This window comes from Galeopterus variegatus, unplaced genomic scaffold (assembly GCF_000696425.1).
Source record: "Galeopterus variegatus unplaced genomic scaffold, G_variegatus-3.0.2 Scaffold391, whole genome shotgun sequence".
Classification (NCBI taxonomy): Eukaryota; Metazoa; Chordata; class Mammalia; order Dermoptera; family Cynocephalidae; genus Galeopterus; species Galeopterus variegatus.
Window position 1 is genome coordinate 345219 of NW_007726502.1, and position 12796 is coordinate 358014.

Consider the following 12796-nt stretch of genomic DNA (forward strand, 5'->3'; position numbering starts at 1 on the left):
GGGGGGGGGAGAAGACATAACAACTACAAAAAAAAAAAATATATATATATATATATATATAAATAAATGTACACATAAACATAGAAGGCTGATATGACTGACCAATAGCTACCCAGAGATAGGAATCCAAGTAGATCTTAACTTACTAAGTAAATAAATACAATTTTTTTCCCCAAACAATAAAAGTCAAACTATCATCAATACAAGCTAATAGTTTTGGAGGGTGGACTGGGGATTCAAGTTGACCAAGGAACTAAATCTTGGATATATCAGCCATTAGTGAGGACTGATATATTAGTAGAAATGTGCAGGCAAATCTCATTATTTCTCATTTCCATTGAGTGTCTATTTCAAGGTTAGAAAAAAAAAATGCTATCTGTCCTTCTGGGGGACATCTGAACATTCAAACAATACCGGATAAAATGGTCAGCTTGCAAACTTTTGAAAACACCACTGCCTGCAGGGTGAAAGGGCCTCTGTTAGATATCAATCTGCTCTGCATTAACTTTTTTATATGATGGTAGCAGTTTTTCTCTTAGTGGTGGTATCATTAGAGTTTCAATTGAGTTCACAAAAATCATTTTCTGGCTAAGTTTCCACTCAAACCCAGTTGCTATAGAAGTTGAATATCAGTGGCAGAGGTAATTAGTTAGCTAGTTATTATGACTTTACTTAGTACATTTTTAGCAGAAGGAAAAATGACAAAAACCTAAAGTAATTTTGTAGAAATACACAAGTGACTTCTTTTACCCATAGATCATTAGCACAGTGAACAGAATTTCAAAGAAACCACCAACACCTGAAATACCCAGTCCTGTTGTATTATTATGCAGTTGCCATCAGTTGATAGGGCCAGCAAGAACCACTTTAATAAAAATTATAGGGTACTTACTGTTGGAGGGCCTGAAACTATGGGAAAAACTGAAGATGGATTCCTCTCTGTAGGTAAATAGCAACTGTATATAAGTTATTGCCAAGAAAATTAGCTGTACCACCTTTGGATATTCTGCTGGCCAAAGACCCTCTTAGAAGCTTTAAAAAGTAGTTGCCAAAGAATTTCTCCAGGGGAACACTTGTCTCTGTAGACTATCCAAAAATTTTCTCTGTTCTTAAGCACTAATGTATTACTTGGCCTCTAGCCCCTGGTCTGGATTCTAGAGTTTACCAATCTCTATTTAATATCTACGTAATATCTCTATTTAATCTGATAAGGATTTTTCCTGACAAATGTGTCTTATGTTTTTTGTACCCTATATTAGATGCCCAATAAATGTTTGTTGGATGAATGAGTAAAAAAAAAAAAAAAAAAAAATTTCCAGGGAGGGAATTACCTTTCAATATCCTTAAATTTCAGTCTCTATCTCTAATTTCAAAAAGGCTTCCCTTCCCTACCCATAAGATTACATTAATATTCACCCATATTTTAAACTAGCAGGTTTCACATTTTCAATTTAAATTCTAAAAAGAATTTTTTCTTCAAAAATTATGAGTATCTTTTATGTTTATGATCCTATGAAACTTATGGAGGTTTCATTTGTATCATTTTTGTAAATGATTTATGGACATTTGACAACAATGTCTACTCTCTGTGGGATAAAATGCTTGATGTGTTGACTTAAATCAGGTGCACTGCTCAATTCCTTTCTAATCCTCATTAATTTTTCTTTTTGATTTGTCAGAGCCTAAAAGAGAGGTACAAGATTTTTCCCATACTAATGGGGTTTTGTCAGATGCTCATTAGGTGTCTGGCAGTTTCCTCTTTATTTCAGTGCTATGCTATTTGACAGTGGAGGGTACAGGACCACTATAGGTACCCCGTGGGATCCACCTTTTACCAACATAAAAGAATCACTTTGGTCCCATTTACTGTCTTTTGATTGGAATTTGACTTCATCCCATAGTCATGCAGTCATCTTGCTTTCTTTTTATTTGCATTTACATGGGACACCTTTTAGCATACCTTGACTTTTAACCTTTCCTTGTGATTTTATCTTCAGTGTGGAAACTATTTTTGAGCTGCTGAATCTGTCACATACCAAGTGGTATTTTTTTGCTAACCTTCCAGAGGGAGGCCGACAATGCCTAACATTAGGAATTAAGATGATTTCTGCTTGAGCATGTGCTCCCTATGCAGAACTGTCATCAAGTCCAGATAAGGGGGAAAAGGAGAAATGTTTAATTTATTGTATTTGTGTCTTGTCAGTTCAGAGATCCAGGAGCCTTGGGGAGTCAGGAGCAAGCTATAGCCATGGCATCTGGACAGGAAATTTTCCCTCTATGCTTTAGAGTTCATTTTTGACCTAACTGGCAAAATTATTCTTACGAGGCGTCAACTCTACATGGAATGTGGCCTACTGTGAGGGAGAGTAAGAGAGCAAGTGCCCAGCAGGACTCTGCCCTGCGAGCTTGCTTCCACCACCCATGAGTGCCTGTGACCCCGGGCCTCTTGCCACCACCTCCCCAGCCGAGCGGCACTGGTGGAGTTCACTACAGGAACCTCTGCCTGACTCCCGGGGGACACTCTGGATACAGTGAAACATAGTCAGGACAGCTCTTTCCCCAGCCTGGCCAGAACTGTGCCCTGCAGAAGTTCCTCAGAGGGTGCAACAGGTGGGCCCCGATCTTACTTAGAACAATTTTATATTTGTGCAACTACTTCAATGGGAGTTTGGAGAGACTTATGTTTGAGAGGTGAGGGCATGAAAAAGAAGCACTAAGTCACATCTTGAGCCCACCACAGGGGCGGCAGCTCCCTGGTGGCCTCTCACCTTGCTCAGGAGGAAACGGTAGCTTTCCAGAGTGCAGTGCCAGCTCCAAGGCAGAGTCCTCCTGAGTCACAAATGGCTCAAGATTCAGAGGGAGGGACATGATGTACTGCCCAATCTGAAACAGAAGAAAGCACTTTCAGCCTGACATTGATGTATACAGGTAATGACTTCATGCAGTAGATTTGTGTGAAGGTGGACAGACAAAATGATGGACTGACAAAACTGCTAGACCTGGGGTGATCCCAGCTCCAATCTTTCCAGTGTGTGGTAATACAGGTTATGGCAACACCTTAAAAAAAAATCAATGGTAGTTAGCATGTAAATTATAGATTCATCCTTCTCAGTAATGGCCCCAATATTTTTGGAATGCATTCAAAACAATCTCCACGTCAAATGAGGTCATGGATACCAAGATGCTTTGTTAAATTTAAGGCAGTCTATTTTAAATTAAGTTATCGTTATTGTTCACAGACAAAAAATCAGTAAGATGCTAATGTCAATAAGTATGTACCTAAGCAAGAAATTAAATCCTGTCTTCTATATTTGGATTAGGTTCTCTCGCTTCTTACCAGATTTAACCAGAGTAAGGAAGAAATTTTGTTTGAAAAAAGCCATTTACAAATTAATTTGGAGGGAAAAATATATTGTTTTCAATATACAAACTCTAGAAAATAAAGTTCAACGAAACCTTCTCAGCTAGTGGGGAATCATATAAGGTAGAGTTATAAGACATTTGGGACAAGCTCACAATTAATACAGCATTTGTCATGTGTCTGTCAGACGTACATGTGAATGGCACCATGGGTGTATTGTAGGCACTTATTTCTATTTCAACTCGTATGTGTTTTAAGGTAAACATATGTTTTATTTCAAAATAAGGTTGATTTTCAGGTTGCAACAACATATTTTTTTAAAAAAGGTCTTTGAGCCTATTGTTGCTTTTTTGTGTGTGGTACACGTTCATTCTATGACATTCACCTCACTGACACTTAATTCCACAAGCTAAGCATCAGATGACTACCAGAGAAGATCTTCTCCATCTGGCCTCATGCTCACCTACACAGGGGCAGGTCCCGCTCAGAGTGTGGTGTCCAGAGGTTAACACAGACTCCAGAATCTACCCAGCGTAGAGAACTACAGGATGACTACGTCCTCATTCACAAACACTGAATATGGCCTGGCTCCAGTAATTATAGACATCCAACTAACCATCATGCTAATGAAAAATTTGGTATCTCTCTAAAGAAGTACAGATGGTAAAATAAAGTAATTCAGCACTTTTTCCTTTACTTAGTACAAATTTTCACTTAAACTAGGCAAGTGGCCCTTTACCTCACTAACAGCAACAACCACTGTACATTTCAGCTTGAAAATGGTGACAAAATTATCATCTCCCACAAGGCTGGGGGAAGAAAAGGTGCTGATTTCTAGTGTTGGAACTTCCCCATTCTAATTCCATTCAACAAGCACTTCCTGAACACCTACTATGTGCAAAGAGCCCAGGCATATTCCTGTATTCGGTATACCTTTCACCTGTAGCCATAATCTTTTGGCTAAATCCATGGACCCAGTTTCACTCGAAATAAAGCATCATCATTATATCTTGCCAATATATTGTATTTACATTTTCAGAGCATTTTCTCATATTTCATCCCTTTACAATGCCCACATGGTTTTGTGTGGGTGAGGACATTCACTAACTAGGCAAAGTATCAATTAGGTGCAAAATTTCAATAATCTGACATCTCAAACTTCAAATGGCCTTAGACTGTAGGGATTCCATGGCTCTGGGTTTCTCTCAGTAGTCTTGTCTATATTGATTCTTTGGAAATCTATGTGGAAAGGAATGCTTATCATCACACCTATGGATATTTTTTGATTATTCTCATGTATTCAATAAACACTCTTGATATCTGGTTTGGGCAGACTCAGTGACTTACAAAAATGAAAAGCTTTGAGGTCAGACAGACTTGGGTTTAAGTCCTGGCTCTTCTACCATGAGACCTTGGACAACTTCATCTGTCAAGACCCTGGTTTCACCATCACTGAAATGAGGACGATCTCATACTTACTACAAAGGACTGCGGTGGGGATGAAATTAGTATCATGAGCTTTGCACATAAAGCACCTGCGTCCTAACAGAGCAGCCACTGGGAAAGGGGCTGCTTCTTACAGCCCTACCCAACCTGCCCCAGAGCTTTGGTGCTTGCCTGTGAGAAAGGGCTACTGCCCACCATCTCACGGACACGATCTAGACCATGTAAGTTACAGCACCGATGAAGCCTGGCACTGTCCTTGCACACAGTGCATGTGCAGTAAATGTTCCTTTCCCAAGTTCAGGTCATTGGCCTCCAGGGACAATGATCTCGACAACTCAGGAGGGCCACAGCAGGTGGGAAAGGGCCATGACCTGGAAACTTGTCCTGGCCTCTTTATTTCCCTATGCCACAGTGTTTCAACCTTAGAACCAATTGGTAGCCTCTCAATTCCCTTCCAGCGACATCATTTTCTGAGTCAATTTAGACCATAGCGCATATTGTCTTGACTGTAAAAATAAGATTATTCTTATTGGTTATAAAAACCAACCCATCTTAACAGTTTCATCAACACAGGATATCAGGTGGTGCCTGGAAAACAGAAGGAGGAAAGTGACTGCCATTTGACACTTGATGCTGCTCCCACTGAACAGAGCAGAAAGCCCCCTCCTCACTGTTAGCCAGTGGGACTGCAACACCCTTCTTCTAACTGTACACTATTGACTTTTAAAATCCCTTTAAGTCTACTACAATAGAGTCACCACTTACATGGGGGTTGGGTTCTAAGATAATAGCACAAGGCAGAAATCACCTTAAAAATCCCACAATCTCCCATTCTGTGAGGTATGCATGGCTTGGGGTATATTATTCTTACACAGTATTTCTTATGCAACTGGACTAGGCTGCAGACGACCTGGATGGTCGTTGATGCGAAGGGGTAAACGGGGAAAGGGAAAGGACTCCAAGTGCCCCTGCTCCCTGCAGGGTGTATTCTGCTCTCTTTTAACATTGAACCTCTGCAACTACAGTTCTTCTTGAGAAACTTGTATGCTGCTGTGAAAATAAACATAAAAGCACTCTGCACAGAGCCTGTCACACAGTAGGCGCTCATCAAAGTTTGCTGAATTTGAATTCAGAACCACACACACACTGTTCTTTTGAAAAATCATAGTGAAAAATTTGGCCACATGCTCCCTGACTTCCTAAGTTTTCCTACTGGATGCTCGACTCTGATGCCCCTGGGTACTGGCCACATCTCATACTGGAAGAGATGGAGGAGGGGTTAGAATGTGTTAGGGTTTGAAACCACCATGTGGCTCTAAGTCCAGGATCTGGATGAAGACTAACCAAAAGCAAAGGTCCAGACAGCACTGAGGGAGTAACTACTATTTTCCCTGGAAAGGCCAGAATCACAGAAAAAGTGAGGTCTGAAATACTAGGGCCACCCTGGAGAAGCACACAGGAGCTCTTACGTTGCTGATGTACTCCAGAGGGGTGAGACTAAAGGCGGGCAGGTCGTCCGTCAGGGTCTCTCCAATGCCGGCTGTGTTCCAGCTCTAGGGAAGGAAGGAGAGGAAGCGATCAGCCCACAGCTGCCAGGCAACCCAGGAAAATACCCAGAAAATGATGTGTGGCCTTCCCCTTAGGCATCGTCTTTGGTCAGAGCTGACCTTTGGACACACCGCCACGCAGCAGGCCAGTAACTCCTCTTTAAATCTTTACCTTGAAGCCCGCCATAGAGACAGTAATTGTTTCTCTCTCTCTGAATTCCTGCAGATCCATAAAGCAGGAACCAATCCCTTTTATCTCACTGAGAATGTGAAATGGGAGAGTCAGATACACTTTGGTCTGAGCTTCTCTACGTGGTGGAGTCACCATGTAAAAAGCTGCTGGGTGCAGGTAGCCTTGCTAACTCTTGGGCCTTTAGCATTCTGAGAAGAGGACCCCTAGAGTCCTCCACAAAGACAGGTGCAAAACCCTTCTCTTGGAAGGGAGGCTTAGGAAGCCCCTGTGAATGCAGAAATATCCAGGCCTCCTTCACCAATACTATTTTACCTAAATTAAAACTGCTGCTTTTATTTCTGTCTGCCCTCTGGGTCTATTTCTCAACTGATTCAGAACTCAGAGGAAAAGTAGGCTTCAAACGTCAAAGACTGCCTCTTTTTGATCCCTCCGTCTGAAGAGAACCTCAGCACCAACACATGTTCCTTATCATTTAAAGTGGAGATGGCTGCAACCTCACTATGTGAGCCTTCTCGGCATTCTGTACGGAGTTAGGTAAATTACCAACCCACTTGTGCTTACAGACTTCAGCTTGGCCCACCTTCACACAGACATCTAGTTTCTTAATTGCAACCTGACCTGACCCCACCCTAAAGACAGCCTGGAAAACAAGACCCTTTCTGGCTGGACTCCTAGAGTGACTCCTGAGGTCACATAGCTGATCTCTGCAGCCACCTGATGTCCGATCCGGTTGCTTGATCCTTTAAGTAGCATTCCAGGAATGGAATGACCATGTCCACCACTGGGCTCCCAGCCCAGGCTTAGCCTCAGCAGGCCTCCCCACACTCTAGCACCAACTTGATTCGGTCTCATTTTCTTCACTGTAGACAAGTTTCTTTCTTCCCCACCCCAGCCCCCCCACCCCTACAGTTTCCTAAACTCCTTGTTCTCACTTGAGAATCTTTTTTCATTTCAATATATCCTCCCTTTTTCCCAGGTATCTCCCAATCCACTGAGAAGGAGCACTCCAACCACCCACATTTATCAAATGCCCATGATGTATGATGTCTCGTGCTGGGCATGGTAGAGGACACCAAAAAAGGCAAGACTTGGTCACTGTTCTTCAGAAGCTACCTGGGGAAGCAAGACCCCCTACACACCCCCACCCTGTACACCCCACACCTTCCATCCTGTTCTCTCCCCTCCCCACCTCCCCGCTGCACGCACACACGGCAGGTTTCCACTTCTAGAGTCCTCAGTATCAGGCAAGGCTTCATGCAATGAGAGCTCAGAGGAGCAAGAGCTCAGGGTGACTAGAGAAGGGGCCGGCCACAGACACATGCAGTGAGTGGGTGCCCAGGAGCCGAGATAAGGCTGGGAGGAGAAGGCACAGCTCTGAACACCAGGCTAAGAAAAGACTTTACCTTCAACAAGTAAATTGCAGGGGGGAAAAAAGAGAGATGGATGGAAAATCTGTAGTTCAAAAGAGACACAAAAGAAATATTAATCAATCCCAATGTGCAGAATCCTGGATTCTGGATCCCCGATCCTGACTCACACAGTTAAAATAAATCATGATATTTATAAGACAATTAGAAATGTGAACAATGATTGATGATATTAAGGAATTCTTTTTCTTTTTTAGGGGTGTTTAAGGTATTGTGACTATTTTTAGAGTCCTTATGTTTTAGATAAGATAATGGATATGAAATAGAATGGCCAGAAGCTGATAATCTTTGAAGCAGGGTGATGAGTACATAAAGTTCCTTATACTCTTCTCTCTACTTTCACACGTGTGTGAAAATTTCCATAATAAAAAGTTTTAAACAACAGAGATCAGACTGGGCCTGGGGAGCCAGAGGAGGGTTTTGAATGGGGAAACATAAAATCAGAGCTGGGCCTTAGGAAGAAGGTTCTGAGGAGGGTTGGGGGAGGGGAGGCAGATGAAAAGCTCAAAAATCCTTCAGAGGTGATGAGAAGCCGAACAAGGCAAGTGGCCATGGAAACAGGAGGGAGATGCATGGAAAAGGAACAGTGACACTTGGTGGCTCCTTGGCTGCAGCTGCAGTGAGGAGGGGTGCAGTGGAGGAGCCGGGATGGTGACGGGCAGGGGAGCAGAGTGAGGACGGCCAAAGGCAAAGGTGAGCGCAGCTGCACAGCCCACCCACACAGCTCACCCAAGGGACATGCTGGGGTCTGGGGGCCCTAGGAGGCTCCAGAGAGGAGCAGGAGCAGCAGCATCAGGATGCGATCAGGCAGGAGAGAGGGAGAGAGACGCCAGGTGGAAACAAGTTTGGAAGAAGGCAGGACAGTGGCCTGCGTGAGGGAGGGGCTTGAAAAGCAGGCAGGGAAGGGGCGCTTGATGAAGGCAACAGGGAAATGCTGCAGATGATTTTCCAATTGATCAAAAGTTATTTAAAATGTCCTCCAGATGGGCTTTCCCATCCACCTGTCACAAGGTAGTATAGGTAAACTTCAATAACCTACTTTGGAATTGAATCCAGTGTTGGTTTATGTCTTATATTATCAAAGGGCAATATAATTTACCAGCAAATGTTAAACACAAACATTTGGTGACTGGGGTTTAATTTTCAAACCCTAAGGCCAGAATGTTTGTCTCTGTACTATGTGCTGGCCCACTCAGAGGATGCCTCCCAGTCTCCAGAGCTGCCCAGGTTTGTTCCCAGTGGCCTTGCGCAGCAGCGATGCAGGCTGAACGGGAAGGCACAACCCCAGCCACCAAGGGCCACATCGTCATAACAAATGCTGGATTGCACACATGGAGGCAAAAGGCGGGTGGGAAGCACTAAAACTGTTTAAATGTGCAACTAAGACTAAATAACTGGGAGAATGGGCCGAGCCCGTGGCGCACCAGGAGAGTGCGGCGCTGGGAGTGCAGCAGCGCTCCTGCCGCGGGTTCGGATCCTATATAGGGATGGCCTGTACGCTCACTGGCTGAGCGCGGTGCGGCCAGTCTCAGGGAAAGACAAAGAAAAAAAAATAACTGGGAGAATGGGCCGAGCCCGTGGCGCACCAGGAGAGTGCGGCGCTGGGAGTGCAGCAGCGCTCCTGCCGCGGGTTCGGATCCTATATAGGGATGGCCTGTACGCTCACTGGCTGAGCGCGGTGCGGCCAGTCTCAGGAAAAGACAAAGAAAAAAAAATAACTGGGAGAATTAAGGTTTTCAGAACAGAAGGTCAATACCGTAAGCTTTGACAAAATAAGAATAATCCAGCAACCACATCTGGAGGGAATCAATATCAGTATCTAAAATGGAAACATGATTAACAAAAAGCAGTGACTCAATTGTTTTCATAGCCTTTTTTTTTTTTAAACCTTGGAGAGACCTTCTGGAAGCTCATCTTTTATAAAGAAACAATTATCTCAAGTTTAACAATTCCTTTGGTTTCATTTAGTTGCTCTTTTTTTCTAGTTAAATTTTTAAAAAATTATATTGTACACATTTTCTTTTTAAAAAATAGCATGTGCAGTATAATCCCATTTCTTCCTATAGATCTGTCTACTGATGCCTACTCCAGTTTTTGACGTGTATACGACTGTGCATCAAGAGATATCTGGATGGCTGGACACCAAATGTTTACACTGATTACTTCTAGATGGTGGGATTTTGAAAAAATTTGTGTTTTTTCTTTGTACTTTCCTGTGTTGCTTGAGTTTCTGCAAATGTATATAATTTTTATTTTAAAAACTCAAGTCAGTCATTCCTGTTAAAAAATGAGAATCACAGAAAGGAAAACTACCATTCATGAAGCATCCTCTCTGTGACTGGTGCTGTGTTGAATTCTACCATACACAACATCTCATTTAACCCTCACAAAACTGTACGATGAGAATTATCTCATGTACATGCATGTATCTCATGTATCTGCACTGTACAGATGAGGAGACGGAGGCTCACAGAGGAGTGAATGACCCCAGTCCTGTGATGCAAGAGACCACGCAGGGCAGTGCCCAGCACTGACCACCTGCCAAGGCATAGATGTCAGTTATCCACGTCATTTCTGCCACAGCTCTCCTGCAGTTTTACCCTCCCCCTCAATGCGAGAAATGCAAAATCTGATTGAAGGAGATCTCATGGCATTTTGCATGAAAAAATCATTAAGAGTAAAAATCGCAGAATTTCAGGGGTAGAAAGAACCTCAAAATCACGTAGTTAAGCTGAGTCATGTTATAGACAGATTCTGCTACCCAGACAGGGGATGAGACTTGACCATGGCCCTTGACTCCCAGTTTAATGTCATTTCCAGAAGGTGCAGAAAGCAGAAGAACCTGTAAGCACACCATACAAGTTCGTGTTGCTTCCTGAAAGTATCTCTTGGTTATTAAAGGCCCAAAATTGGAATCGAAATGGACCTGAAGAGTAAGATAGACTAAACATGGGCTGACCCACCCAGTAATCCAAAAGGAAAGAGATGAGATCTAGACCAGGGCAAGACACGGCAAGTGGAGAAGAAGTGACCGAGAAGCAACGCCTTAACAAAGAATCGGGCTGTTGGAAAAGAGAAGAGGGTGCAAGGCAAGGAAAGTGAGATAATTCTAGAAACAGCCAAATAGAACAGGTAACAAGCAAAGAAAGTAGCAGAACCCGACAAAGCCCCTCAGAAGCACAAGTCTCATAGGGCACTCTCTTGAGTGAAGTTCCAGAACCAATTCTCCAGAAATGTTTCATGTGGCATGGAAACAATCCAATCTCAAGACAATCAGTTCTTTTGACCTGGCCTAACTTATGCAGTGGCACATAATCTCCCTTACTTCTCTCTGAGAAGGCAGAGCTGTGTTGCTCCAAGTGGGGAAAGTTAATCAAGCGATATTAATAATCCTAAGAATCAGCCTGTAAATAAAGCAAGAGAGGAACTACAATTAAGATAAGAAATTCATGGTAAGCAATGAGTTGAAATGTGAAAGCGACTCTTTCCAGTCTAGGAGACTAAAAGTGGGGCCCTCCTAAAGCTCTTTGGGCAAGGAGGGGTAACCCTGTACTTGAATCCACTTGAGAGGGAGGTAGGACCTGTGGGGAGTCACTGCAGTTGGGGGGAACTCACATCCATCTTGGAAACGAGCAGCAGCTGCTGTTTGATGCGCAGGAAAACGGAATCAAAAGCCAGCTGGTGGGCCTGCTGGTTAAGCCGAGTCAGGGCTGCTCGAGATGCAGCCAGCAGGTTGTGATTACTTGACCCCTTCTCCTAAGACAAGAATACACAAAAGGCAGTTTGTTAGGCTCTGAATCCAACCAAGGTATTTGCTAAACATTTTGAAAAATCACAGAGAGGAATATAGTGGTCCCCAAACCTGTCTGTGCCCCAGGCCCCCTGGGAAACACACTGAGTACAGATTCACAAGCTGTACCCCAGAACTACTGAATCAGAGTCAACTAGGGTCGGAGCCCAGAAATCTATATTTTTAATTATCTTTCCCAAGGGATTCTGATGCATTTGTGCTAACATGAACTTATCGATTAGCAGTTTAGGAAAAACTAACCTGTGGCCATCCCTCAAGGATAGAGGAAAGGGAAAAAAGATCATAAGCTTCAGTGTAAATAAGAGTGATGGACACAGCCAGAGTGATTCCCAGGGAGGTCAGGTCAATAATACTCAGCCAAAAGCCAGAGTATGTACAACCTGTGTGAGACCCAAGGAATACCAAATGGCTTGAGAAAATAAAGAGATGGAAAATATAACCTTAGTTTTGCTATTAAAAATGAACCGATTACACAGATTAGCAATAAAGATAAACATAGTGGCTTTAACCTAATCATAGAAGCATGGATGAGTGAGTTCACAGAATTGCTTTAAGAAGTGGGTTTGTCAAGTTCAATGCAGCCAGTTGGGGAGTCAAGATGCAAAGAGATGAGGAGACCCTGGGAAGGTAACACTGAAGGCTCAGACATGTCCAGGCACGCTGTGCAGTTCACTGCCAGGGCTCTACGCCCTGCTTATTTTAGATTGCTTTTTGTGCTGCGGGAACAGCAATGTCTCCTGTCTGTCACCAACAGAAGAAAGGGAAGGATGCTTTGGAAAGGATGTCCATGGCTTCTTATAACCGTGGGGGCCATTCCCATGGAGGTGGGTGGCTCATTCCATTTTCTGGGAAGTTGTCCTATCCCTGGACCCCAAGGGCCCCAAAGCTCAAAGTCAACAGCAGCTTTATGACAGGTAAGACTTTAAAGAAAAAGCCAGGAGGGAATACTTATCTCCAAGTCCTCAAGTTTCCATGTGGAGGAATTTGCACTAGCTCCTGGAGTCCTTCCAC

General features: G+C 43.4%; 1 protein-coding gene across 1 annotated transcript in view; it reads right to left on the minus strand.

Moving 5' to 3' along the window:
* COG7 (component of oligomeric golgi complex 7) overlaps positions 1 to 12796 on the minus strand; it is an 86697-nt gene that overhangs the window by 15957 nt on the left and 57944 nt on the right. Inside the window, exons 13-15 of the mRNA XM_008568260.1 lie at positions 11590 to 11730; positions 6277 to 6360; positions 2769 to 2883 (exon numbers count right to left, since the gene is read on the minus strand). Of these exons, the coding sequence (XP_008566482.1) occupies positions 2769 to 2883; positions 6277 to 6360; positions 11590 to 11730 (340 nt within the window). The remainder of the gene's footprint in view (positions 1 to 2768; positions 2884 to 6276; positions 6361 to 11589; positions 11731 to 12796) is intronic.